The 27,677-nt window shown below is 47.6% G+C and overlaps 1 protein-coding gene across 1 annotated transcript; it reads right to left on the reverse strand.

The window, feature by feature from the left end:
- Positions 1-12,089: 12,089 nt before the first annotated feature.
- On the reverse strand, positions 12,090-26,522 carry LOC122939853 (RNA-binding protein 12B-like). The gene is made up of 2 exons (XM_044296041.1): positions 26,410-26,522; positions 12,090-13,919 (listed from the first exon to the last, which is right to left on the reverse strand). Exon 2 carries the CDS (start codon positions 13,911-13,913, stop codon positions 12,186-12,188), a length of 1,728 nt encoding a protein of 575 aa, XP_044151976.1. The 5' UTR covers positions 13,914-13,919; positions 26,410-26,522; the 3' UTR covers positions 12,090-12,185.
- Between the last annotated feature and the right edge of the window lie 1,155 nt (positions 26,523-27,677).

Consider the following 27,677-nt stretch of genomic DNA (forward strand, 5'->3'; position numbering starts at 1 on the left):
CTATCTCCCCGGTAATAACCAGAGAGGTGCAGAGAAGGTAGAGGGGGCTGTGCTGGCAGTAGGGTCCTATGTTCCTCTATATCTACTATCAGCACTGCCCCCCCCCCCTATCTCCCCAGTAATAACCAGAGAGGTGCAGAGAAGGTAGAGGAGGCTGTGCTGGCAGTAGGGTCCTATGTTCCTCTATATCTACTATCAGCACTGCCCCCCCCCCCCTATCTCCCCAGTAATAACCAGAGAGGTGCAGAGAAGGTAGAGGAGGCTGTGCTGGCAGTAGGGTCCTATGTTCCTCTATATCTACTATCAGCACTGCCCCCCCCTCCTATCTCCCCAGTAATAACCAGAGAGGTGCAGAGAAGGTAGAGGAGGCTGTGCTGGCAGTAGGGTCCTATGTTCCTCTATATCTACTAATCAGCACTGCCCCCCCTATCTCCCCAGTAATAACCAGAGAGGTGCAGAGAAGGTAGAGGAGGCTGTGCTGGCAGTAGTGTCCTATGTTCCTCTATATCTACTATCAGCACTGCCCCCCCCCCCCCTATCTCCCCAGTAATAACCAGAGAGGTGCAGAGAAGGTAGAGGAGGCTGTGCTGGCAGTAGGGTCCTATGTTCCTCTATATCTACTATCAGCACTGCCCCCCCCCCCCTATCTCCCCAGTAATAACCAGAGAGGTGCAGAGAAGGTAGAGGAGGCTGTGCTGGCAGTAGTGTCCTATGTTCCTCTATATCTACTATCAGCACTGCCCCCCCCCCCTATCTCCCCAGTAATAACCAGAGAGGTGCAGAGAAGGTAGAGGAGGCTGTGCTGGCAGTAGGGTCCTATGTTCCTCTATATCTACTATCAGCACTGCCCCCCCCCCCCCATCTCCCCAGTAATAACCAGAGAGGTGCAGAGAAGGTAGAGGGGGCTGTGCTGGCAGTAGGGTCCTATGTTCCTCTATATCTACTATCAGCACTGCCCCACCCCCCCTATCTCCCCAGTAATAACCAGAGAGGTGCAGAGAAGGTAGAGGAGGCTGTGCTGGCAGTAGGGTCCTATGCTCCTCTATATCTACTATCAGCACTGCCCCCCCCCCCCCCATCTCCCCAGTAATAACCAGAGAGGTGCAGAGAAGGTAGAGGAGGCTGTGCTGGCAGTAGGGTCCTATGTTCCTCTATATCTACTATCAGCACTGCCCCCCCCCCTATCTCCCCAGTAATAACCAGAGAGGTGCAGAGAAGGTAGAGGAGGCTGTGCTGGCAGTAGGGTCCTATGTTCCTCTATATCTACTATCAGCACTGCCCCCCCCCCCCTATCTCCCCAGTAATAACCAGAGAGGTGCAGAGAAGGTAGAGGAGGCTGTGCTGGCAGTAGTGTCCTATGTTCCTCTATATCTACTATCAGCACTGCCCCCCCCCCCCTATCTCCCCAGTAATAACCAGAGAGGTGCAGAGAAGGTAGAGGAGGCTGTGCTGGCAGTAGGGTCCTATGTTCCTCTATATCTACTATCAGCACTGCCCCCCCCCCCCATCTCCCCAGTAATAACCAGAGAGGTGCAGAGAAGGTAGAGGGGGCTGTGCTGGCAGTAGGGTCCTATGTTCCTCTATATCTACTATCAGCACTGCCCCACCCCCCCAATCTCCCCAGTAATAACCAGAGAGGTGCAGAGAAGGTAGAGGAGGCTGTGCTGGCAGTAGGGTCCTATGCTCCTCTATATCTACTATCAGCACTGCCCCCCCCCCCCCATCTCCCCAGTAATAACCAGAGAGGTGCAGAGAAGGTAGAGGAGGCTGTGCTGGCAGTAGGGTCCTATGTTCCTCTATATCTACTATCAGCACTGCCCCTCCCCCCCATCTCCCCAGTAATAACCAGAGAGGTGCAGAGAAGGTAGAGGAGGCTGTGCTGGCAGTAGTGTCCTATGTTCCTCTATATCTACTATCAGCACTGCCCCTCCCCCCTATCTCCCCAGTAATAACCAGAGAGGTGCAGAGAAGGTAGAGGGGGCTGTGCTGGCAGTAGGGTCCTATGTTCCTCTATATCTACTATCAGCACTGCCCCCCCCCCCCTATCTCCCCAGTAATAACCAGAGAGGTGCAGAGATGGTAGAGGGGGCTGTGCTGGCTGTAGGGTCCTATGTTCCTCTATATCTACTATCAGCACTGACTGCCCCCCCCCCCATCTCCCCAGTAATAACCAGAGAGGTGCAGAGAAGGTAGAGGAGGCTGTGCTGGCAGTAAGGTCCTATGTTCCTCTATATCTACTATCAGCACTGCCCCCCCCCCCCTATCTCCCCAGTAATAACCAGAGAGGTGCAGAGAAGGTAGAGGAGGCTGTGCTGGCAGTAGGGTCCTATGCTCCTCTATATCTACTATCAGCACTGCCCCCCCCCCCCCCCCCATCTCCCCAGTAATAACCAGAGAGGTGCAGAGAAGGTAGAGGAGGCTGTGCTGGCAGTAGGGTCCTATGTTCCTCTATATCTACTATCAGCACTGCCCCCCCCCCCCCCTATCTCCCCAGTAATAACCAGAGAGGTGCAGAGAAGGTAGAGGGGGCTGTGCTGGCAGTAGGGTCCTATGTTCCTCTATATCTACTATCAGCACTGCCCCTCCTCCCCCCTATCTCCCCAGTAATAACCAGAGAGGTGCAGAGAAGGTAGAGGAGGCTGTGCTGGCAGTAGTGTCCTATGTTCCTCTATATCTACTATCAGCACTGCCCCTCCCCCCTATCTCCCCAGTAATAACCAGAGAGGTGCAGAGAAGGTAGAGGGGGCTGTGCTGGCAGTAGGGTCCTATGTTCCTCTATATCTACTATCAGCACTGCCCCCCCCCCCCTATCTCCCCAGTAATAACCAGAGAGGTGCAGAGAAGGTAGAGGGGGCTGTGCTGGCAGTAGGGTCCTATGTTCCTCTATATCTACTATCAGCACTGACTGCCCCCCCCCCCCATCTCCCCAGTAATAACCAGAGAGGTGTGCCCAATGAGCCCTCAGCCCAGTTCATCCCCACTTCCAGGGGCTCTGTGACGAATGGGGCTCACTGTCTCTCCGCCCTCTGTGTTTTGCCTCTGGTATTGCCTACCTACTGTACTGTCATGTTTCTTAATGCTACCATATTGCCTACCTACTGTACTGTCATGTTTCTTAATGCTACCATATTGCCTACCTACTGTACTGTCATGTTTGTTATTACATGTGTAATAAAGTATTCTGTTGGTCCCTGGTCTGTTTCTGCCTGTGTCCTGTTTGAAGATGTCCCAGAGGTCTGCCTTGGGCTTCTGGCACATGACACAAACAACATCAACATAAAACCATACACAGATAATAAGAGCTACGAGAAAGGTTGTCCATTTCTCACATGTATAATCAGCAGAACCACTGCTTTAAACACTGGTTTCCTCTTTAGTCCATTAGGTCCACTTTGGCTAAGACAGCAACGAATGGTGCGATCTGACACTGATGAGCCTTGACCTTGGAGTTCAGCTCTAATCTTTTTGCAAGTTGTTCTGAGCTATTTGGTTTCCATTTGTATTATCCGTCTCTTCAATTTGTCATCAATTTTCCTCTTGTGGCCATGTCCAGGGAGGTTGGCTACAGCCCTGCAGACCTTTTTTAAAATTATGTCTTTTTATTAACATTTTTTTAAATTAACATAACAAATGAATCCTCCACCCCCTCTTCCAAAAGATGCTCTCCATCTGTCACAGTCCAGTATGGTATCATCACAGCCACATATAGCAATAATTTGTACATCCATACCTCCCACCCCCAACATACAGTAAAGCAGCAAAATATCTTGCATACATTAGTGTCCATGGGTGAAGGGTTCAGCTCGCCTCCATCCACCAAATGAACACCAACCATGTAATCAAATAAAGGACCGCCAGCCATCGAGCCATCATTACTTTTAGCCTTATAGGGCCATCAGTTTACACGCCATATATAGCTTTCTGGCCACCGCCATCTTTCTGGGCTCGGTGCCTGGCAGATCCTCCACATATCCCAGCACCAGGGCTGTGGAGTCGGGAGATAAATGCTCAGACTCCGACTCCTCAGTTTTTGGCACTTCCGACTCCTCTGTATTTAATATGCAAATGTATTTTATACATTCCTTGAAGGAAAGAAAGGCAACAGATCGGGCAGTGGGAGGATCCAGGAAGGGGCATTTATTGTAAAGCCTGATTTCCCTAGTAGAATCCCACAGTCGTGTTTAAAGTTCAAGCTAACAATCGAGTTTACAAGTTTTTATAGCCTTAGCTGAATGACAGCAGTTTTTCTGATGGATACAGCTTCCGTCTTGAGCGATTGACTATCCATTCCCGTCACTTATACAAGTGTCTAGTCCTGCAAAAAAAATATTTATTTACTTAATCAGTTATCAGTGAGAGGCTCGGTTAACCATGGGCGTTGCGTTCCCTGTAACAGCGGAACACAACACAATGGAAAGTATAAGTATTGCCGCTCCTAATTGTGCATTGCGTGCCATATAGTGAAGCATATGAAAAGCTTCTTCATGGTCACTTAACGTGTTTATTTTGCGGTAACGTGACACACTGCATGCATTGGCCTTTAATCTTACAGTAGAGAAGTACCGTATTTTTCGCAAAAGTGGGGGAAAAATAGCAGTGTGTCTTATGGGGCGAATGCTACGACCGTCCGGTGAATAGGCTGAGAGGGAGGAGGGGCCGGCGTCTGTTTCTGTAATGGCAGCGGGGCCCGGTGCAGTCACTGTATTCTACTACATCGGGCCCCGCTCACTCTAGTATACAGTAATCATATCTAACTTGTGGGTATTGTTAAAGTACTCCAATCATCTTAAAAACTTCTTGGCAGTCAGGAGGCCGGGCGGGCGCTCGTAGCGTAGCTCACTACGTCACGCACCTGAATGAAGCAGGCACCGGGCCCCGCTGCCATTACAGAAACAGATGCCGGCCCCCATTCACTACACAGGGACACTGTTGGGGGGGATCTGTGGATGACACATAAGATAAGATGCTGTATATGTGTCATCCACAGATGCCCCCATAACAGTGTCATCCACAGACCACCATTAGTTCAAAAGCCACCAAATGCACATCTTTTGGTTCAAAATATTTTTTTTCCTCTTATTTTCCTCCTCAAAAACCTAGGTGCATCTTATGGGCAGGTGCGTCTTATAGGGTGAAAAATACGGTAATTAATTATAACTTTTTGTGAATTGAGACATTTAAAGTTCATTTTTTGCCGACTCCAGGTACCCAAAATTGCCTCCGAATCCTCGACTCCGACTCCACAGCCCTGCCCAGCACACAGACAAATGGGGTAATATCTAGTGCAACAGGCTACAAGAAGTTAATGAGTTATACCACAGAGCGCCAAAAGCCCTCCAGAGCCAAGCACGACCACAGCATGTGCAGCATACACACCGCCTCCCCCCCACACCAGGGATATCTAGAATCCGAGTGGAGTCCAATATCATAAAGGAGCTGAGGGACCCTACAGACCTGGTGAACCTGGTACAGATGTGACAACCTGTGGGCTTCACTGAGTGAGAGCTGCGGGTTCCTCTCTAACATCTCTGGTCATTGGTTCTCCTCTAGGGGCCCCACCTCTGCCTCGCACTGCTTCCTCCTGTGTACCGGATAGTCCTTCAGGACCAGGTCCAGTATAGCCTGATAAAGGAGGGAGATGACCGCAGATGAGGACTCTCGCAGTCCATAAGGGCAATTACTTTATTCTGATGGACAGTGCCAATGATAGCATCTTCGTGATCCGCCCGGAAGGCGCAGCTGCAGATAACTGTAGAAATCTGAGGCAAACCAGAATCTGTGGCAAGCTGCTCACAGGTATTCAGTACGGTGTTATCAAGAAGCTGATGGACCCTAGTAAGACCTCTTCGTTGCCATCCCTCCATTGAGCTCAGATGTAGTAGCCATGGAGTGTCCCATATTGAGGTGTAATGCATGACCCCCTTTATACCCTGCAAGTCCCTTACCCTCCATCACACCTTATGCAGGAGGAGCACAGTGGGGAACGCCCGATACCTTCATCCTTTTACCCTCTAATGCTTCATATAAGTTGGGCGCCTTCAGAAAGCTCCATAATAGTCAGCTTTAGGGATTCCCCAACTCCAAGCCCTGAACTTGCTGGAGCTGGTCCTCGTCCCGGGGAAGAGACTGGAGAAGGCAGCCCTACCCCTCGTCCCGGGGAAGAGACTGGAGAAGGCAGCCCTATGCCTTGTCTCAGGGAGGAGATTGGAGAAGCCAGTCCTACACCTTGCCTGTATTGTTTTGCATCTGAATTCCTCCAGTAAAGAAGCACCCTTTACTGCAGAACCTGACTATGGATTTATTTCCTTTTGGGATGCACCATGCTTTACCATCTCTTCTGGAGAGCAGCAACACATGGTGACACCTCACTGGTGTTTGGGGGACCCAGCGTAGCGTTGGGGCTATCACAAACCGGGCCACTGCACAGGGAACGGTGGAGACCATAAGGATTTATGCTGGGAACAGTGGAGAGCACAAGGATATACAGTGGAGGAAATAATTATTTGACCCCTCACTGATTTTGTAAGTTTGTCCAATGACAAAGAAATGAAAAGTCTCAGAACAGTATCATTTCAATGGTAGGTTTATTGTAACAGTGGCAGATAGCACATCAAAAGGAAAATCGAAAAAATAACTTTAAATAAAAGATAGCAACTGATTTGCATTTCATTGAGTGAAATAAGTATTTGAACCCCTACCAACCATTAAGAGTTCTGGCTCCCACAGAGTGGTTAGACACTTCTACTCAATTAGTCACCCTCATTAAGGACACCTGTCTTAACTAGTCACCTGTATAAAAGACACCTGTCCACAGAATCAATCAATCAAGCAGACTCCAAACTCTCCAACATGGGAAAGACCAAAGAGCTGTCCAAGGATGTCAGAGACAAATTGTAGACCTGCACAAGGCTGGAATGGGCTACAAAACCATTAGCAAGAAGCTGGGAGAGAAGGTGACAACTGTTGGTGCGATTGTTCGAAAATGGAAGGAGCACAAAATGACCATCAATCGACCTCGCTCTGGGGCTCCACGCAAGATCTCACCTCGTGGGGTGTCAATGGTTCTGAGAAAGGTGAAAAAGCATCCTAGAACTACACGGGAGGAGTTAGTTAATGACCTCAAATTAGCAGGGACCACAGTCACCAAGAAAACCATTGGAAACACATTACACCGCAATGGATTAAAATCCTGCAGGGCTCGCAAGGTCCCCCTGCTCAGGAAGGCACATGTGCAGGCCCGTCTGAAGTTTGCCAATGAACACCTGAATGATTCAGAGAGTGACTGGGAGAAGGTGCTGTGGTCTGATGAGACCAAAATAGAGCTCTTTGGCATTAACTCAACTCGCTGTGTTTGGAGGAAGAAAAATGCTGCCTATGACCCCCAAAACACCGTCCCCACCGTCAAGCATGGGGGTGGAAACATTTTGCTTTGGGAGTGTTTTTCTGCTAAGGGCACAGGACAACTTATTCGCATAAACGGGAAAATGGACGGAGCCATGTATCGTGAAATCCTGAGCGACAACCTCCTTCCCTCTGCCAGGAAACTGAAAATGGGTCGTGGATGGGTGTTCCAGCACGACAATGACCCAAAACATACAGCAAAGGCAACAAAGGAGTGGCTCAAGAAGAAGCACATTAAGGTCATGGAGTGGCCTAGTCAGTCTCCGGACCTTAATCCAATCGAAAACCTATGGAGGGAGCTCAAGCTCAGAGTTGCATAGAGACAGCCTCGAAACCTTAGGGATTTAGAGATGATCTGCAAAGAGGAGTGGACCAACATTCCTCCTAAAATGTGCGCAAACTTGGTCATCAATTACAAGAAACGTTTGACCTCTGTGCTTGCAAACAAGGGTTTTTCCACCAAGTATTAAGTCTTTTTTTGTTAGAGGGTTCAAATACTTATTTCACTCAATGAAATGCAAATCAGTTGCTATCTTTTATTTAAAGTTATTTTTTCGATTTTCCTTTTGATGTGCTATCTGCCACTGTTACAATAAACCTACCATTGAAATGATACTGTTCTGAGACTTTTCATTTCTTTGTCATTGGACAAACTTACAAAATCAGTGAGGGGTCAAATAATTATTTCCCCCACTGTATACTGGGAATACTAGAGAGAACAATTATCTGAACGGGGAGCGATGGAGATATTACAGAAAGGATGAATAAGCTGTAGCCCTGGAAATAAATGTAAGGTAACGCACCACAGCCACAGTAAGTGCATGTCTGCATACACACTGCGTGGAATAACACTGGGCACAACAGAACAAGGGAAGGACTTTCAGAAACATACCCTAAGAAGCAGCACTCAATGCCAGGCAACAGCTGCTAAAGCAAAGAAAATTTTATAAAATGAGATAACGTGTGACCCTAATGTAATCTGTGGCATCCATATACTATAAAGGATGAGACGGCAACCACATTATTAAGAGGGAAGAAATGTCATGGATGAATTGGGATTGTCTCTGAGGCGATTTCATTACCTGTACAAATACACGTGTGGTCTGTACAAACAGCCCGCAAAGAACTTATTTGTTTCAAGGACTTTACACAGGACTAGGAGGCATTCATTACACCTGGAGGAGACTTCTATACGGGAAAGGATTCTCTACAGTTAGAGATGTCACACCTCCAGAGATAGTAATGGCAGATACCACATCTAATAACAGACTGGCCTGAGGGGTTCCATTACTCTAACAATGTCACCGATCGGGAAAAGCTGAACTTGATGGACCGAGGCTGACCTCTGTAACTATGTAAGGTGCCCATACACAATCGGTTAAAATGGGCATTCAGTCCGAGAACTGTTTATTAATTATACACGATCATTGACGATGACCAGAACCGTGATGTGTCAGGATGAACTAGACATCGACAGCTGAAGATGTACGAGCATGCCTGGCCACTCTGGATATTACAAACGCCCCTCCACGATTTGTCGGTTTAGATTACAATTCCGATGGATGACCACACTCTGGCCAATACTTCTGCTTGTCTCTGTACCTGCCCCTCCAGTTGTGCAAGGCCAGCTTTCAGCTTGTCAGCCATTTCTGATGACCACTAGTCAGATACTGCTAGGTGGACAATCAGTCTAAAATACAGAGTTTACATACAAACTGTGACCACATTGCTCCACATTCATTGCGTCATGACTGGGGTGAGACTCCGTGAAGGACGAGCCCCCAATATAACACAACATACAAGCAAGTCACATCTGCTCGACCTGTGTACTGAGCCACGGCACAATCCAAGGAGTAGGTCTTGGAGGCAGCGTCTCCTTGAGGAGACAGCAGGCATGGCTCGGGAAATATCCATAACAAAAAAAAGAGTCTCATACCAAAGATACAAGGGAGCTTATGTAGGAACCCATAAAATGGAGAAGGCTGGAACAGTCATGGCTACAAAGAATCACCCCCGTCATGGACAGAACGTGTGGTTTTCTCAAATACCATCTGGAACATTTTATTTTTGGAAGAATGTGACCAGGTTTCATAGCCTCATATCAAATTAAAGGGGCCTGTACGAAGTGATGGCCCATCCTGAGGATAGGTCATCACTAGCTGCAGGGCTAGCTCTAGACAAAATGTGGCCCTGGGCAAAATCAAAAGTGGGGACCCAAATCTTGTAATAATGTACCAACAACACAGTCACAATCTGGTAATTCCGGACTCCCCTCACACATATCTACACCCTCATGGCCCCAGAATATGGCACATAACATGGTGTCTACAGATTACATGGTGACAGGTTCTCTCTAATGTATACTGCTCAGCTCCTCCTGCTCTACAACACGATGCCTACAGACTACATGGTTACAGGTTCTCTTTATATATAATCTGCTCAGCTCCTCCTGCTCTATAACACACTGCCTGCAGACTACATGGTGACAGGTTCTCTATATATATAATCTGCTCAGCTCCTCCTGCTCTATAACACACTGCCTGCAGATTACATGGTGTCAGGTTCTCTTTATATATAATCTGCTCAGCTCCTCCTGCTCTATAACACGCTGCCTGCAGATTACATGGTGACAGGTTCTCTTTATATACAATCTGCTCAGCTCCTCCTGTTCTATAACACACTGCCTGCAGATTACATGGTGACAGGTTCTCTTTATATATAATCTGCTCAGCTCCTCCTGCTCTATAACACACTGCCTGCAGATTACATGGTGTCAGGTTCTCTTTATATATAATCTGCTCAGCTCCTCCTGCTCTATAACATGCTTTATGCAGATTACATGGTGACAGGTCCTCTTTATATATAAACTGCTCAGCTCCTCCTGCTTTATAACACGCTGCCTGCAGATTACATGGTGACAGGATCTCTTTATATATAATCTGCTCAGCTCCTCCTGCTCTATAACATGCTTTATGCAGATTACATGGTGACAGGTCCTCTTTATATATAAACTGCTCAGCTCCTCCTGCTTTATAACACGCTGCCTGCAGATTACATAGTGACTGGTTCTATTTATGTATAATCTGCTCAGCTCCTCCTGCTCTATACAATTCTGTATGCAATTTACATGGTAAGAGGTTCTCTATATATAATCTGCTCAGCTCCTCCTGCTCTATAACACGCTGCCTGCAGATTACATGGTGACAGGTTGTGTATATATAATCTGCTCAGCTCCTCCTGCTTTATGACAGGCTGCCTGCAGATTATATATAAAGAGAACCTGTCACCATGTAACCTGCAGGCAGCGTGTTATAGAGCAGGAGGAGCTGAGCAGATTATATATAAAGAGAACCTGTCACCAGGTAATCTGCAGGCAGTGTTTTATAGAGCAGGAGGAGCTGAGCAGATTATATATAAAGAGAACCTGTCACCATGTAATCTGCTCAGCTCCTCCTGCTCTATAACACACTGCCTGCAGATTACACGGTGACAGGTTCTCTTTATATATAATCTGCTCAGCTCCTCCTGCTCTATAACACGCTGCCTGCAGATTACATGGTGACAGGTTCTCTTTATATATAATCTGCTCAGCTCCTCCTGCTCTATAAAATGCTGTATTCAAATTACATGGTGAGAGGTAGTGTATTATAGAGCAGGAGGAGCTGAACAGATTATATATAAAGAGAACCTGTCACCATGTAATCTGCTCAGCTCCTCCTGCTCTATAACACGCTGCCTGCAGATTACATGGTGACAGGATCTCTTTATACATAATCTGCTCAGCTCCTCCTGCTCTATAACACGCTGCATGCAGATTACATGGTGACAGGTTCTCTTTATATATAATCTGCTCAGCTCCTCCTGCTCTATAACACGCTGCCTGCAGATTACATGGTGACAGGTTGTGTATATATAATCTGCTCAGCTCCTCCTGCTCTATAACACGCTGCCTGCAGATTACATGGTGACAGGTTGTGTATATATAATCTGCTCAGCTCCTCCTGCTCTATAACACGCTGCCTGCAGATTACATGGTGACAGGTTGTGTATATATAATCTGCTCAGCTCCTCCTGCTCTATAACACACTGCCTGCAGATTACATGGTGACAGGTTCTCTATATATAATTTGCTCAGCTCCTCCTGCTTTATAACAGGCTGCCTGCAGATTATATATAAAGAGAACCTGTCACCATGTAATCTGCGGGCAGTGTGTTATAGGGCAGGAGGAGCTGAGCAGATTATATATAAAGAGAACCTGTCACCATGTAATCTGCTCAGCTCCTCCTGTTCTATAACACACTGCCTGCAGATTACATGGTGACAGGTTCTCTTTATATACAATCTGCTCAGCTCCTCCTGCTCTATAACACGCTGCCTGCAGATTATATGGTGACAGGTTCTCAATATATAATCTGCTCAGCTCCTGAGCAGGTGGAGCTGAACAGATTATATATAAAGAGAACCTGTCATCATGTAATCTGCTCAGCTCCTCCTGCTCTATAACACGCTGCCTGCAGATTACATGGTGACAGGTTCTCTATATATAATCTGCTCAGCTCCTCCTGCTCTATAACACGCTGCCTGCAGATTACATGGTGACAGGTTGTGTATATATAATCTGCTCAGCTCCTCCTGCACACTAGTTGTGGGGGCCCTCACGGTGCTCATGTATGACAGGAGGCAGATATCTCGCCCTGATGAGGCCATTTATTGATATTAGAAGACAATCGGTGGACATCAGCCTTGGACAGTCCCGGGGGCAGGACTTCTCGATCTCCAGGACTCATGTTAAGGTGAGGGACACCTGCTTTTGGCACAGTTCGTGGTTGTTGAGGGCCTTTATGGCGGATTCTGCCTCCGCCTGGTTTGGCATGCGCACGGTGGCAACGCCTTGTTCGATGTTCCTGAGATTCACAGAACTCACTTTGTAGTCGTGGAAAAAGTCTAAAATTTCAGCAGCAGTGACAGATACGGGCAGGTTCCTAAGAAACAGTACTGTTGCGTCACCATTCTCTGTCTTATCACCTTGGCAGGCTGGTTCCTCATGACACCCGTTCACGCTCTTCGGAATGTTCTGAATCAGTGGGGTTACCGGTACATGATGCCATCCTGATGGGAGTGCCGATTCAGTGACTGCACGCTGCACCGCTTGGGAATCATTAGACGTGGTAGCCGCAGCGGAGTCTCCGTCGGTGCCCACTCCATCAGGTGCATCGTCTGCTTCAGACACTATGGCAATTTCGGCTTGGTTGGCCTCCTTTAATGGCGTCAGCTGTTTCTCCGTAATGCGGCTCACCACAATTTTTAGCCCCAGATAGGTCTGATCATTTAGCCTTTCAGCGTTAGACGCCTCTCTTTCATCTGCGAATGTCACCAAGGCTTCTCCGAGGCCCACCCCTCTGCTGTCACGTAGCAGGACAATGTCCTCCTCCTTCACAGGCTGCCCAGTAAAGAACTTTTGGATGTCAGCTTTAGCGACATCCGATGGAAAATTGCGCAGATACAGGCACTTTCTCTCCTCAGAGGGTCGGTGAGGAGACACGCTCTTCTCGGAGCAATCCTTACAGGTGCGGACTTTCATACGACTGATTAACTCAGACATGGCCTTCTTGGGGATGGGCATTACACTGATGGAGTGCCCCTTCAAAGTCCCCCCATCCATGGACACTGCTCGTCTATAATCGGTTTCTGTGGTGAACAGAACAAAACCTTCTCTTGTCCTTTTACCTTCTTTGTCAACGAGGAAGGTAATGTCCGAGTCTTTCATGTCACAACCATAAAAAAAATGTCTGATGTCGCTTTTCTCAGCCTTGTAGCTCAGGTTAATGAGATGCACATAGAAGTCACGTATGTAGGGCGACGACTCAGAACTGCTTCTCCTGGGTAGTGGTGATCTGGATCGGCTAGATGAACGCAGCCTCCTTGCAACCTTATCTCCACCATGGAAGGTCCATTCCTCCTCATTAGAAACCTTGAGCATTACCGGGCAGTAACAGAGCGGCTGCATGTTCATTTTCGCCGCTTCACTGGCATCGCTCACCTTTCCAAACTTAACAATGGCCTTTCTAAGTTTGGGATTATTTCTACACTCTATATACAAGATGGCTTCCATAAGGAACCCCTTGAAGAAGTCCCAGATATCCCGTCTTGTGGCATCGCTTGACAGCCCGCATACGTACAGGTATGAAAACCCTGAGGGTTTCTTTTTTTCGGAGGTATTCGATGTGCCCACTGAAAGACGTGGACCCATCTGGTAGATCTCCAGGGCACGTCTCATCTCCTCTTCATTGCTGTATCTTAGATGGACATAGGACTCCTTCAGGGGACGGCCTGACAGGTTCAAGGCATACTGGGCATGTTCATACGTTTCAAATATAATGTATGCCTCACCGTACTTTCCACCCATAATACATACTCCTCTTCTGGGAATATTCAATCCAGAGAAGAAGCGCCGAATGTCTAAGGAATCCGCGGCATCGGGAAGACCCTGCAGCCGGACGACGAACGACATCCTCACCTGCAGAAAAGGGAGAAACGTGTAAGTATAAGATCAGGAGCCGTGCACACAGTCATACGCTGCTACATGTGCTGTACGTCAGCGTCACACTGCCAGCATCGCAAACATTTCACCACAATGATGCTCTCCAAAGAAATGGTGTCCGCTTCCTTCCCTGCAGCCAATCACATGCTGGCTACCCACAAGGCTGCTGCAGCCAATCACTAGTCTCAGTAGTTGCATGCCACTGCTGCAGCGCTCATCTGAGTAGATGGCACGGACCACCACAACCCCTTTAAATCATCAACAGGACACATCAATGATGCTAGACATGGGCATGTGTGGAGTCATCTCCACAATGAGATGCGGGTGAAGTAGTGGAAGATGGAGTGACCCCCGGACCTAAGGTGCAGAGCCACCCACAATCGGGGGCTGAACCACTGCTGGGACAGATTCGCACATAGAAAATCTTAACAGGCGTCTCCAAAACCAGCAGACCGCCCAAAACATGGTACTTTAACAAAAAAGTGGTCTATTCGGTGCACCATCTCTCTGACATCTCAGGAACAGCTCATCAAACCAGAAGCGCTGGGAGCAATAGTGCACCACCTTGGCCCTCAGGAGAAGACAGCTGGCAATGTTTGGGGGCACAGTCCCTACAAGGTGGAACCGATTCTGGAGTTCACAGGCTCTGTTTAAAAGAAACACCAAGCGTTACAGCCCGTAAAACATCGCCCCCTTCCCCGGGGATAACACCACGGCCACCACGGACGGGACGTTAATGGATTCCGTCATAGTGTGGAAACTAAGGGTCGAGCAAAGTTCACATAGTGATGCACATCAGGGTTCTCCACCACGTCTACCCACCAGGCCCAGGGCTGTGGAGTAAGTAGATAAATGCTCCGACTCCTCAGTTTTTGGTACTTCCGAACACAACACAATGGAAAGTATAAGTATTGCTGCTCCATAAAAGGGCTTCTGTCACCCCCAAAACTAATTTTTTTTTGGGGGGGGGGCTTGTTAAAATCCTTATTTAACGACTATTCCCTATATAGGGCTCTTACCTTTGTCTGTGGCAATCGATCTTTTAAAATATGCAAATCACTTCACTACCAGGCGTCTTCTTGCTGGTAGCCGCCGCAAAAAACCGCCCTCTCCTCCTGTTGATTGACAGGGCCAGCGATCGCTCTCCTCCTCCGGCTGCCCTGTCAGCATTTCAAATCCCGCGCCCATCTTCATTCGGCGCAGGCGCTCTGAGATAAGGAGGCTCGCCTCCTCAGCACTCCCTCAGTGCGCCTGCGCCGATGACGTAACCGAAAGAGAAGACGTCATCGGCGCAGGCGCACCGAGGGAGTGCTGAGGAGGCGAGCCTCCCTCTCTGAGCGCCTGCGCCGAATGAAGACAGGCGCGGGATTTGAAATGCTGACACGGCCCGGAGGAGGAGGAGAGCGTTCGCTGGCCCTGTCAATCAACAGGAGGAGGGGGCGTTTTTTTGCGGCGGCTACCAGCAAGTAGACGCCCTACTTGCTGGCAGTGAAGTGATTTACCGTATTTTTCGCCCTATAAGACGCACTCCCCCCCCCCCAAAATGGGGGGGGAAGTTAGTGCGTCTTATGGGGTGAATATAGGTGAAATCTGGGCTGAAAAAGCAAATCCGGCGCTTATGGTGTCATGGACGGTACCCGTCTGTAGCGCTCGCAGCGCTCACATGTCCTGCAAGCGGCGGGCAGCAGGAGGCGAGCGTTGGGCAGCTGGAGGCAGGCGGTGGGCAGCTGGAGGCAGGCGGCGGGAAGCGGTGCGGGTGTCTGCAAATGTCTGTTCCTGGTACGGGCGGGCCGGCCGGCCTCAGTAAGTGCTGGGTTTTATCGACCGGCCGGCCCGCGCTGTATGTAGGAGGAAATGGAGACTGGAGAGGAGGTCGCAGCGCAGGAGCAGGAAGACGTGGGGCGGAGCTGGCATGTGTGACAGGGAAGTCTGCTCCGCCCCTCGTCTCAGACTCGGGAGAGGATCGCTGGAGCATCGGTACGGAAATGTTTGTGCAGGCAGCGTTATGCACATTTCCTTCCCCCCACTTTATATTTAAAATGCTGAAAGACATCCCTAAGGAATGGCAGTGTGAATAAAGTGCCACCCATAATAATAAAGTGATGTGCCCTGCCAGAAAGACATCCCTAAGGACCCCACTGTTAATAAAGTGCCCACTTCCTAATAAAGTGACCCCCCTTATTAAGGCATCATGCAGACATCCGTGGAGCACTGTCCATGATATACCAGCTTGCCGTCCTGCTGAGTGCACGAAGCGCATGGCGTCATTGGTTTCTATGACGCTGTGCCCTTCGTGCACTCAGCAGGACGGGATTTCACGGACCATGCTCCATGGATGTCTGCATGACGCCTTAAAGTGTCATTGGATCCCCCCCTTTCCCAACAAGTACAGTACTGTATGTCAGCAGCATATCGCCCCATAACATTGTGTTAGTGGCAGATCCCCCCAATAACATTGTCATCCACTGATGTTCTTAGCTACAGTACCCCCATAATTGTAGTGCTAACAGTTCTTCCATTACTGTATTCTATTGCAGAAAATTACCGTAGTCTCCTGCTGCATATTGTACCGTACATTTCTGAGCGATGTCAAAGCAGAAAAGGCTTTCCTATAAAATTCCTTTTAAACTAGAGGTGATAAAATACGCCAAAGAGCATGGAAACAGGGCAGCGGAGAGACATTTTGGGCCGCCTCCAACTGAAAAGATGATTCGTGCATGGAGGAAACAAGAGGATCGGTTGAAGAAAGTGGAGAAAAGTAAACACACTCTTCGTGGGTGTGCTGCAAAGTGGCCACAGCTAGACGTGGACATGAAAGAGTGGATCACATGTCACAGGAACAACGGCTTCTCAGTATCCACAAAAATGATCATCTATGAAGCCAAACGTCTTGCTGCAGAGAAAGGCATTGACGACTTCACTGGATCGGCATCATGGTGCTACAGATTCATGAGAAGATGTGGCCTTGCTATGCGCACCAAAACAAGAATAGCACAAAAAATGCCCAAAGAATATGAGTCCAAGATTCTTTCTTTTCATAAATTCATCCTGGATTCAAGAAAGAAACATGGCTATGAAATAGGCCAGATTGGGAACATGGATGAAGTTCCGTTAACCTTCGATGTTCCATCGAATAGGACCGTCGATGTGAGAGGCGCAAAAACTATAACTGTGAAGACCTCAGGACACGAGAAAACGCATTATACGGTTGTCTTGTCCTGCTGCGCAGATGGCACCAAACTGCCACCAATGCTGATTTTTAAAAGGAAGACCATGCCAAAAGAGGTGATCCCACGAGGAGTGATTGTCCATGTTCACGACAAAGGGTGGATGGACGAAAATGGCATGAAAGTATGGATCGAAAAGGTGTGGTCCAAACGCACTGGAGGACTTCTGAAGAAACCTGCCCTACTAGTGCTTGACCAGTTTCGGGCACATATCACCGAATCCACAAAAACGAGATTTAAGGAAGTGAACACCCATCTGGCGGTAATTCCTGGGGGGGCTTACCAGCCAGCTACAACCTCTGGACGTTTCCATTAATAAGCCATTTAAAATGTTCATGAGGGAGGAATGGAACAAGTGGATGGCAGCTGGGAACCATGACCTGACTCCCACTGGACGGATGAAGAGGCCCACCATCACCCAAGTCTGTGAGTGGGTGAAAACATCATGGCAGGCAGTCAACGATGAAATCGTCGTCAGATCCTTTAAAAAGTGTGGCATTAGCAATGCCTTGGATGGCACTGAGGACAATATGCTGTACGACGAATCTGAAGGCAGCGATACTAGCGATACTGAGCCACAGAGTGTGATTAACCTGGACAGTAGTGATGAGGAGTTTTTGGGGTTCCCTGATGAATAGGGGAGTACTGTACCTGGACATTTAAAGGGGTTGTCCAGGTTCAGAGCTGAACCTGGACATCCCTCCATTTTCACCCCGGCAGCCCCCCTGACATGAGCATCGGAGCAGTTCATGCTCCGATGCTCTCCTTTGCCCTGCGCTAAATCGCGCAGGGCAAAGGCATTTTTCTGAGTTCCAGTGACGTACCGGGGCTCTCTATGGGGCTGACAGGAACCCCGGTGACGTCACTGGCACTGATGGGCGGGATTTGGCTCTGCCCTAGCCAGTAAAACGGCTAGGGCAGAGCTAAAGCCCGCCCCTCAGAGCCGGTGACGTCACCGAACACACTGCTGGGCGGAAGTTACCGCCCGGCAGTGTGTTATTGTAAACACAAGAGCCCGTGCCCTGCGCGATCTAGCGCAGGGCATGGGAGCGCATCGGAGCATGAGATGCTCCGATGCCAGGCTCAGGAGGGCTGCCGGGGTGAAAATAAGGGTATGTCCGGGTTCAGCTAACCCCTTTAAGTCAATAATGATGGTTATTAATGCTGCTGGTTACTACTGTTAATGTTTACATTGTTAAAATATTGGTCTGTTAATTTATAAAAAGTTTTGACACACCTTTTGTCCAAAATCTTTTTTTTCCCTATTTTCACCCTCTAAAACCAGGTGCGTCTTATGGGCAGGTGCGTCTTATAGGGCGAAAAATACGGTACATATTTTAAAAGATCGATTTTTAAGGGAACAAAGCCACAGACAAAAAAGGTAAGAGCCCTATATAGGGAATAGTCGTTAAATAAGGATTTTAACAAGCCCCAAAAAAAAAATATTACAAATTGTGTTTTGGGGGTGACAGAAGCCCTTTAACTGCCGTATAGTGACGCATATGAAAAGCAGGATTCTTCACGGTCACTTAACAAGTTAGTTTTGCGGTAACATGCATTGGCCTTTATTCTTACAGTAGAGAAGTAATTAATTATAACTTTTTGTGAATTGGGACATTTAAACTTGCTTTTTTAATTTTTTTTTTTATTCCAATTTAAAATTTAGTAGGAGTCGGAGTCTGTTCATTTTTGCCGACTCAGACTTATGTACCCAAAATTGCCTCCGACTCCACAGGCCTGACCAGGCCACAACACCAAGACAATGTCAACCGGGCAGTGTGCCCCAAGAGGACCACAGTAATGAAAAACCACCCTGCACGGGCACCAGGACATGGTCACACAGCATGCATCCCTCCAGGACCAGAAGACACCACACCTGATCTACGTGAAGGAGCAGAAAGGCCTTCTCTGCTCCAGACCGTGAGGCTATGAGAAGACGACAGGGTCACAACACAGTCCAGTACCACGTGACCTCCGCCGACACTAATCCAGACCGCTATATACACAATGGATATAAAAAGTCTACACACCCCTGTTAAAATGTCAGTTTTCTGTGATGTAAAAAAAAAAAAAAGACAAAAAGATAAATCATTTCATAACTTTTCCCACCTTTAATGTAACCTACAAACTGTACCACTCAATTGAAAAACAAACTGAAATCTTTTACGCTGCGTTCAGACCTGAGCGTTCTGAAAGGAGCGCTCTGTATGCGCCATTGTACGGGCGTTTGCAATCGCGCATACAGAGACAAGCGAACGCCCATTGTCGCGCGTTCCCGAAAGTCTATGTACGGGAACGCGCGACAAGATGCCCCAAAGAAGCTCATGTACTTCTTGGGGTGTCGGGCGTTTTACAGCGCAATCGTACGCGCTGTAAAACGCCCAGGTGAGAACCATTCCCATAGGGAAGCATTAGTTTCTCCTCCTTGAGCGTTTTACAGGGTGTGAACCCAGCCTTAGGTGGAGGGAATAAAAAAATTAAAAATAAATAATGTGGTTGCATAAGTATGCACACCCTCCTATAACTGGGGATGTAGCCGTGTTCAGAATTAAGCAATCACATTCACAATCCTGTTAAAGAGTCAGCATACACCGGCCATCATGTAAAGTTAACCCCAAATAAAGTTCAGCTGCTCTAGTTGGCCTTTCCTGAAGTTTTCTTAGTCGCATCCCACAGCAAAAGCCACGGTCCACAGAGAGCTTCCAAAGCATCAGAGGGATCTCATTGTTAGAAGGTATCAGTCAGGAGGGGGTACAAAAGAATTCCCAAGGCATTAGATCTATCATGGAACACAGTCATCATCAAGTGGAGAAAATAAGGCACAACAGGGACATTACCGAGAACTGGACGTCCCTCCAAAGTTGATGAAAAGACGAGAAGAAAACTGGTCTGGGAGGGACCAAGAGGCCTACAGCAACATTAAAGGAGCTGCAGGAATATCTGGCAAGTCCTAGCTGTGTGGTCCATGTGACAACAATCTCCCATATTCTTCATATGTCTGGGCTATGGGGTAGAGTGCAAGACGAAAGCCTTTTCTTACCAAGAAAAACATCCAAGCCAGGCTACATTTTGCAAAAACTCATCTGAAGTCTCCCAAAAGCATGTGGGAAAAGGTGTGATGGTCTGATGAAACCAAGGTTGAACTTTTTGGCCATAATTCCAAAAGGTATGTTTGGGGCAAAAACAACACTGCGCATCACCAAAAGAACCCCATCCCCACAGTGAAGCATGGTGGTGGCAGCATCATGCCAAGGGGCTGTTCTTCTTCAGCTGGAACTGGGGCCTTAGTTAAGCTAGAGGGAATTATGAACAGTTCCAGATACCAGTCAATATTGGCACAAAACCTTCAGGCTTCTGCTAGAAAGCCGAACATGAAGAGGAACTACATCTTTCAGCATGACAACGACCCAAAGCATACATCCAAATCAACCAAGGAATGGCTTCACCAGAAGAAGATTACAATTTTGGAATGGCCCAGCCAGAGCCCAGACCCGAATCCGATTTAAAATCTGTGGGGTGATCTGAAGAGGGCCGTGCCCAGGAGATGCCCTCGCAATCTGACAGATTTGGAGGGTTTCTGCAAAGAAGAGTCAAAATGTGCCATGCTGATAGACTGAGAGCTGGAATAAAATCAAAAGGTGCTCCAACAAAGTATTAGTTTAAGGGTGTGCACACTTATGCAACCACATTATTTTACTTTTATATTTTTTTCTTCCCTCTACCTAAAAGATTTCAGTTTGTTTTTCAGTTGAGTTGTACAGTTTATAGGTCACATCAAAGGTGGAAAAAGTTCTGAAATTATTTATCTGTCGCATTTTTTAGCATCACCATCAATATATATATATATATATATATATATATATACACATACACACACACACACACACACACACACACACACATGAAAATCGGACAGCACTCCAAGTAAAAAATCTAATGGTGTTTATTCACCCATGTGGAAGGCAACGTTTCAGCTCATACAAAGAGCCTTTCTCGAGCCTGATTTTCATCTTTATCTACTTGGGGTAAGCAGCTATATCCCTGGACCTAGCACCCGCCAGTATCTATTTCCCAGTGCCGCCATTATGTATGTATGTTACAGTACAGACCAAAAGTTTGTTGTTCAATTATTTTTATTACGGAGGTTGTAAATAAGGCAGTAACAATATTACAGACAACAACAGACAGGACGACAAGGGAAGGGGGACACAAGAGGAAGGAAACCCCCAGGATAAGGTGTGTATCTGGTATAATTACACGCTGCTGTTTGCCTGATCAAGCCAACTAAAAAACGCTGGAGTACAGACCAAAAGTTTGGACACACCTTCTCATTCAAAGAGTTTTCTTTATTTTCATGACTATGAAAATTGTAGATTCACACTGAAGGCATCAAAACTATGAATTATCACATGTGGAATTATATACATAACAAAAAAGTGTGAAACAACTGAAAATATGTCATATTCTAGGTTCTTCAAAGTAGCCACCTTTTGCTTTGATTACTGCTTTGCACACTCTTGGCATTCTCTTGATGAGCTTCAAGAGGTAGTCACCTGAAATGGTTTTCACTTCCCAGGTGTGCCCTGTCAGGTTTAATAAGTGGGATTTCTTGCCTTATAAATGGGGTTGGGACCATCAGTTGCGTTGTGGAGAAGTCAGGTGGATACACAGCTGATAGTCCTACTGAATAGACTGTTAGAATTTGTATTATGGCAAGAAAAAGCAGCAAAGTAAAGAAAAACGAGTGGCCATCATTACTTTAAGAAATGAAGGTCCGTCAGTCCGAAAAATTGGGAAAACTTTGAAAGTAAGGGCTATTTGACCATGAAGGAGAGTGATGGGGTGCTGCGCCAGATGTCCTGGCCTCCACAGTCACCGGACCTGAACCCAATCGAGATGGTTTGGGGTGAGCTGGACCGCAGAGTGAAGGCAAAAGGGCCAACAAGTGCTAAGCATCTCTGGGAACTCCTTCAAGACTGTTGGAAGACCATTTCAGGTGACTACCTCTTGAAGCTCATCAAGAGAATGCCAAGAGTGTGCAAAGCAGTAATCAAAGCAAAAGGTGGCTACTTTGAAGAACCTAGAATATGACATATTTTCAGTTGTTTCACACCTTTTTGTTATGTATATAATTCCACATGTGATAATTCATAGTTTTGATGCCTTCAATGTGAATCTACAATTTTCATAGTCATGAAAATAAAGAAAACTCTTTGAATGAGAAGGTGTGTCCAGACTTTTGGTCTGTACTGTATACACACACACAGGGGTGTGGAAATCGTGTCGCCCGGGGCATGCAGTTCCGGGCGCCGGGCAGGTAGTTTGTTCCGTAGCTTAGCCCTGCTGCGGGCAAGTAGCAGGGCTGAGATGGCTTTGTTTACCGGAGCAGTGGATCGGCGACGAGCTGGGCGTGGAGAGGCGTTCCCATGGCGATAGGGATGCTTGAAGTTAAAATGTACCATTGGATTGGAGAAAACTCTGATCCGATGGTATATTCTAAACCCGAGGTGTTCCCATGGTGATAGAGACACAGCTCTAACAGGGCGCTGCCATCCGCGGCACCTGAGGGGTTAATTGCGCGGACGGCAGCTCCCTGTCAGAGGTAGGGTGCCGGGAATTTTTCTACAATGTTTGCATTGGTGGGCAGTGCGCCCCCCCCCCCCCCACCTTCCCAATATTAAAATCATTGGTGGGCAGTGGGCAGTGGGCAGTGGGCCCTCCCCCCCCCCCCTCCCCCCATCATTGGTGGCAGTGAGCAGTTCCGATCGGAGTCCCAGCAGTGTAATGCTGGGACTCCGATCGGTTACAATGGCAGCTAGGACACTACTGAAGTCCTGTCTGCCATGGTCAGTTACTCAGCAGCATTATACTCACACGCGCTGTGGCCGCCCGGCGCTGCTCCCTCTCGTAACTGACAGGTCTGTGCGGCGCATTGCTATAGGCATAAGCAATGCGCCGCCCAGACCAAGTGGCGGATTATAATTGCTGGGGTGCCCAACGCCGACCCAAACAATCGCGGGGCACAGGAGCGCATAGTTCCCTGCCCCGCCGCCGATCACCGCCATAAGCTTCAGGCCTAGTAGGCCTGAAGACTATGCGGTAGTAAAATCCTGGAGCAGGCGAGCCTGCACCATCGACAATGATGATGTCCCCCGACGAGAAGCTGCCCACAGTGACGTCACAGTACACCGACGAGATGCTGCCCACAGTGACGTCACAGTACACCGACGAGATGCTGCCCACAGTGACGTCACAGTACACCGACGAGATGCTGCCCACAGTGACGTCACAGTACACCGACGAGATGCTGCCCACAGTGACGTCACAGTACACCGACGAGATGCTGCCCACAGTGACGTCACAGTACACCGACGAGATGCTGCCCACAGTGACGTCACAGTACACCGACGAGATGCTGCCCACAGTGACGTCACAGTACACCGACGAGATGCTGCCCACAGTGACGTCACAGTACACCGACGAGAAGCTGCCCACAGTGACGTCACAGTACACCGACGAGATGCTGCCCACAGTGACGTCACAGTACACCGACGAGATGCTGCACACAGTGACGTCACAGTACACCGACGAGATGCTGCACACAGTGACGTCACAGTACACCGACGAGATGCTGCACACAGTGACTGTTCTTCTCAGCAGTGCAGAGGAGGACGAGTCTCTCCCCCTTGTGCTGCTGCCGCCAATAAGAAGAGACGGGAGGAGGAGGGCCTGTGGCAACAAATACTAGAATATTAAGTTTAAATCCCCCCTTTCCCAATTTTACATATAAACAATAAATAAACATTACATAGCTCTGCGTCCGGAAAGTCCAAACTATTAAATTATAAAAAAATATCTCCTATGCGGTGAGCGCCGTAACAACGCGATTCGCCATTTTTTAGTCACCTTGTCACCCCAAAAAATAGGATCGGACTGTACCATTATGGGCCGAACGTTTCATAAAATGCGGAATGCACGCAGCTTTTTTTTTGTTTCCAAGCGGTATTGAGAATCGCAATATTTTTTTCTGGTGTCGAAACCGAATCAAAATTTGGGCATCAAAACAACCTGATCTGATCGGCGCAGCGCTGTCACAGTGCCAACATGTGGATTCGGTTTCGATTTGGCGACTAAATTTTTTTGTTCAGGAGCCAATGGGTACTGGGTATTATTTTTTTGGTCTGGACAGATATATACACACACACACACACTATACACATATATACACACACACACTATACACATATATACACACACACACACACACTATACACTATACATATACACACACATATACACACACACTATACACATATATACACACACACTATACACACACACACACTATACACATATATACACACACACTATACACATATATACACACACACTATACACACACACACTATACACACACACACACTATACACACACACTATACACACACACACACTATACACACACACACACACACACACTACACACACACACTATACACACACACACACACTATACACACACACACACACTATACACACACACACACACTATACACATATATATATACCACACACACACACTATACACATATATATATACACACACACACTATACACACACACACACTATACACATATATACACACACACACACTATACACATATATACACACACACACACACTATACACATATATACACACACACACACACACTATACACATATATATACACACACACATATATATACACACACACATATATATACACACACACACACATATATATACACACACACACACACACATATATACACACACACACACACACACACACATATATACACACACACACACACACACACACATATATACACACAACACACACACTATACACATATATACACACACACTATACACATATATACCACACACCACCACACTATACACCACTATATACACCACAACACACACACTATACACATATATATACACACACACATATATACACACACACAGATATAACACACACACACACATTATATACACACACACACACACACATATATACACACACACACACACACACACACATATATACACACACACACACACACACACACACATATATACACACACACACTATACACATATATACACACACACTATACACATATATACACACACACACACTATACACATATTACACACACACACACTATACACATATATAACACACACACACTATACACATATATACACACCACACACATACACATATATACACACACACACACACTATACACATATATACACACACACACACGAATACACATATATAACACAACACACACTAACACATATATACACACCACACACTATACACATATAGACACACACACACACTATACACATACACACACACACACACTATACACATACACACACACTATACACATACACACACACTATACACATACACACACACACACACACACTATACACATACACACACACTATACACATACACACACACTATACACATACACACTATACACACACACACACACACTATACACATACACACACACACTATACACATACACACACACTATACACATACACACACACTATACACATATACACACACACTATACACATATACACACACACTATACACATATACACACACACACTATACACATATACACACACACTATACACATATACACACACACTATACACATACACATACTATACACATATATACACACTATACACATATATACACACTATACACATACTATACACACACACACTATACAGACATATACACACACACACACACTATACATACACACAAACACTACATACACACGCACTATACATACACACTATACATACACACACATATATACACACACACACACACTATACATACACACACACTATACATACACACACACTATACATACACACACACTATACATACACTATACATACATACACACACACTATACATACATACACACACTATACACAGACTCTATACCGCACATGCGGCTTCTGGAAGACATGGACACCACAGTGTGACCGATCCCCAGACACCAGCCGCAGCGCTGGCGGTAAGTGCCCCCAACCTGCTGACTGTCTCCGGGGGCCACACCCACACAGTGCGACCTCCTCACATAGGAGACCTACGGCAGAGCCCGCGCTGTCACTAAGAAGTACGCAGTTCTTACCGGTCCGGTACCGCAGACGTCCGGCCCCCGCTCTGCCGTTACTGACAACTTCCGAGAAAAATGGCGACGACTGAACCGGTGTTCCGGAATTTTCTGCTACCCGGAAAATTTTGCTACCCACGTCACTTCCGGTAGTGACGTGGAAGGTGTGTCACCTACCTCGGCTCCTCATTGGCTCTGCCGGGGGTTGGTGGCGCAGGCGCAGAGGATTCCCAAGTAGCGTGAACGCGCCGAAGGTAGCAGAAAATTTCGGCTTCGCGCATGCGCAGTGGGCCGGAATTTTCTGCTACCTTCGGCTCCTACTGCGCCTGCGCCGAGCCGTCTTGTTTAGCAAGCAGAAGGTAGCAGAAGATTCCGGTCTACTGCGCATGCACGAAGCCGGAATTTTCTGCTACCTTCGGCCCCTACTGCGCCTGCGCCCAGGACCAATAAGATTTGAGCTACTTTAGGCGTGCATGCGCCGTGGCCTGTCATTTTAACCTCAGTACAGAAAGCGAGCCTGTTATACTCGCGCTTGCGCATGGACATGTACAAATTTGCAAACCATTTAACTGACTCGGCGCTACTGCGCCTGCGCCAAAAAGACGACTTGGCGCAGGCGCAGTAGCGCCGAGTCAATTAAATGGTTTGCAAATTTGTACATGTCCATGCGCAAGCGCGAGTATAACAGGCTCGCTTTCTGTACTGAGGTTAAAATGACAGGCCACGGCGCATGCACGCCTAAAGTAGTTCAAATGTTATTGGTCCTGGGCGCAGGCGCAGTAGGTGTCGAAGGTAGCTGAAAATTCCGGCTTCGTGCATGCGCAGTAGACCGGAATCTTCTGCTACCTTCTGCTTGCTAAACAAGACGGCTCGGCGCAGGCGCAGTAGGAGCCGAAGGTAGCAGAAAATTCCGGCCCACTGCGCACGCGCGAAGCCGGAATTTTCTGCTACGTTCGGCCGTCTTTTTCGCGCATGCGCAGTGGCCCGGAATTTTCTGCTACCTTCGGCGCGTTCACGCTACTTGGGAATCCTCTGCGCCTGCGCCACCAACCCCCGGCAGAGCCAATGAGGAGCCGAGGTAGGTGACACACCTTCCACGTCACTACCGGAAGTGACGTGGGCAGACAGAACCACGCATGCTCGTAACTGAGCGGCCCTTCATCCAGCCGGAGGTCATCAGCGCGCATGCGTGAGCTTTAGACTATACCGCGATAACAGACTGTGTTCTATAAAATGTCCCTCACTCGTCACTTCCGGCCTCACAGGACATGAAGTTCTCTCGGGGT

The sequence above is a fragment of the Bufo gargarizans genome, chromosome 6, assembly GCF_014858855.1.
Source record: "Bufo gargarizans isolate SCDJY-AF-19 chromosome 6, ASM1485885v1, whole genome shotgun sequence".
In the NCBI taxonomy this organism is placed as follows: Eukaryota; Metazoa; Chordata; class Amphibia; order Anura; family Bufonidae; genus Bufo; species Bufo gargarizans.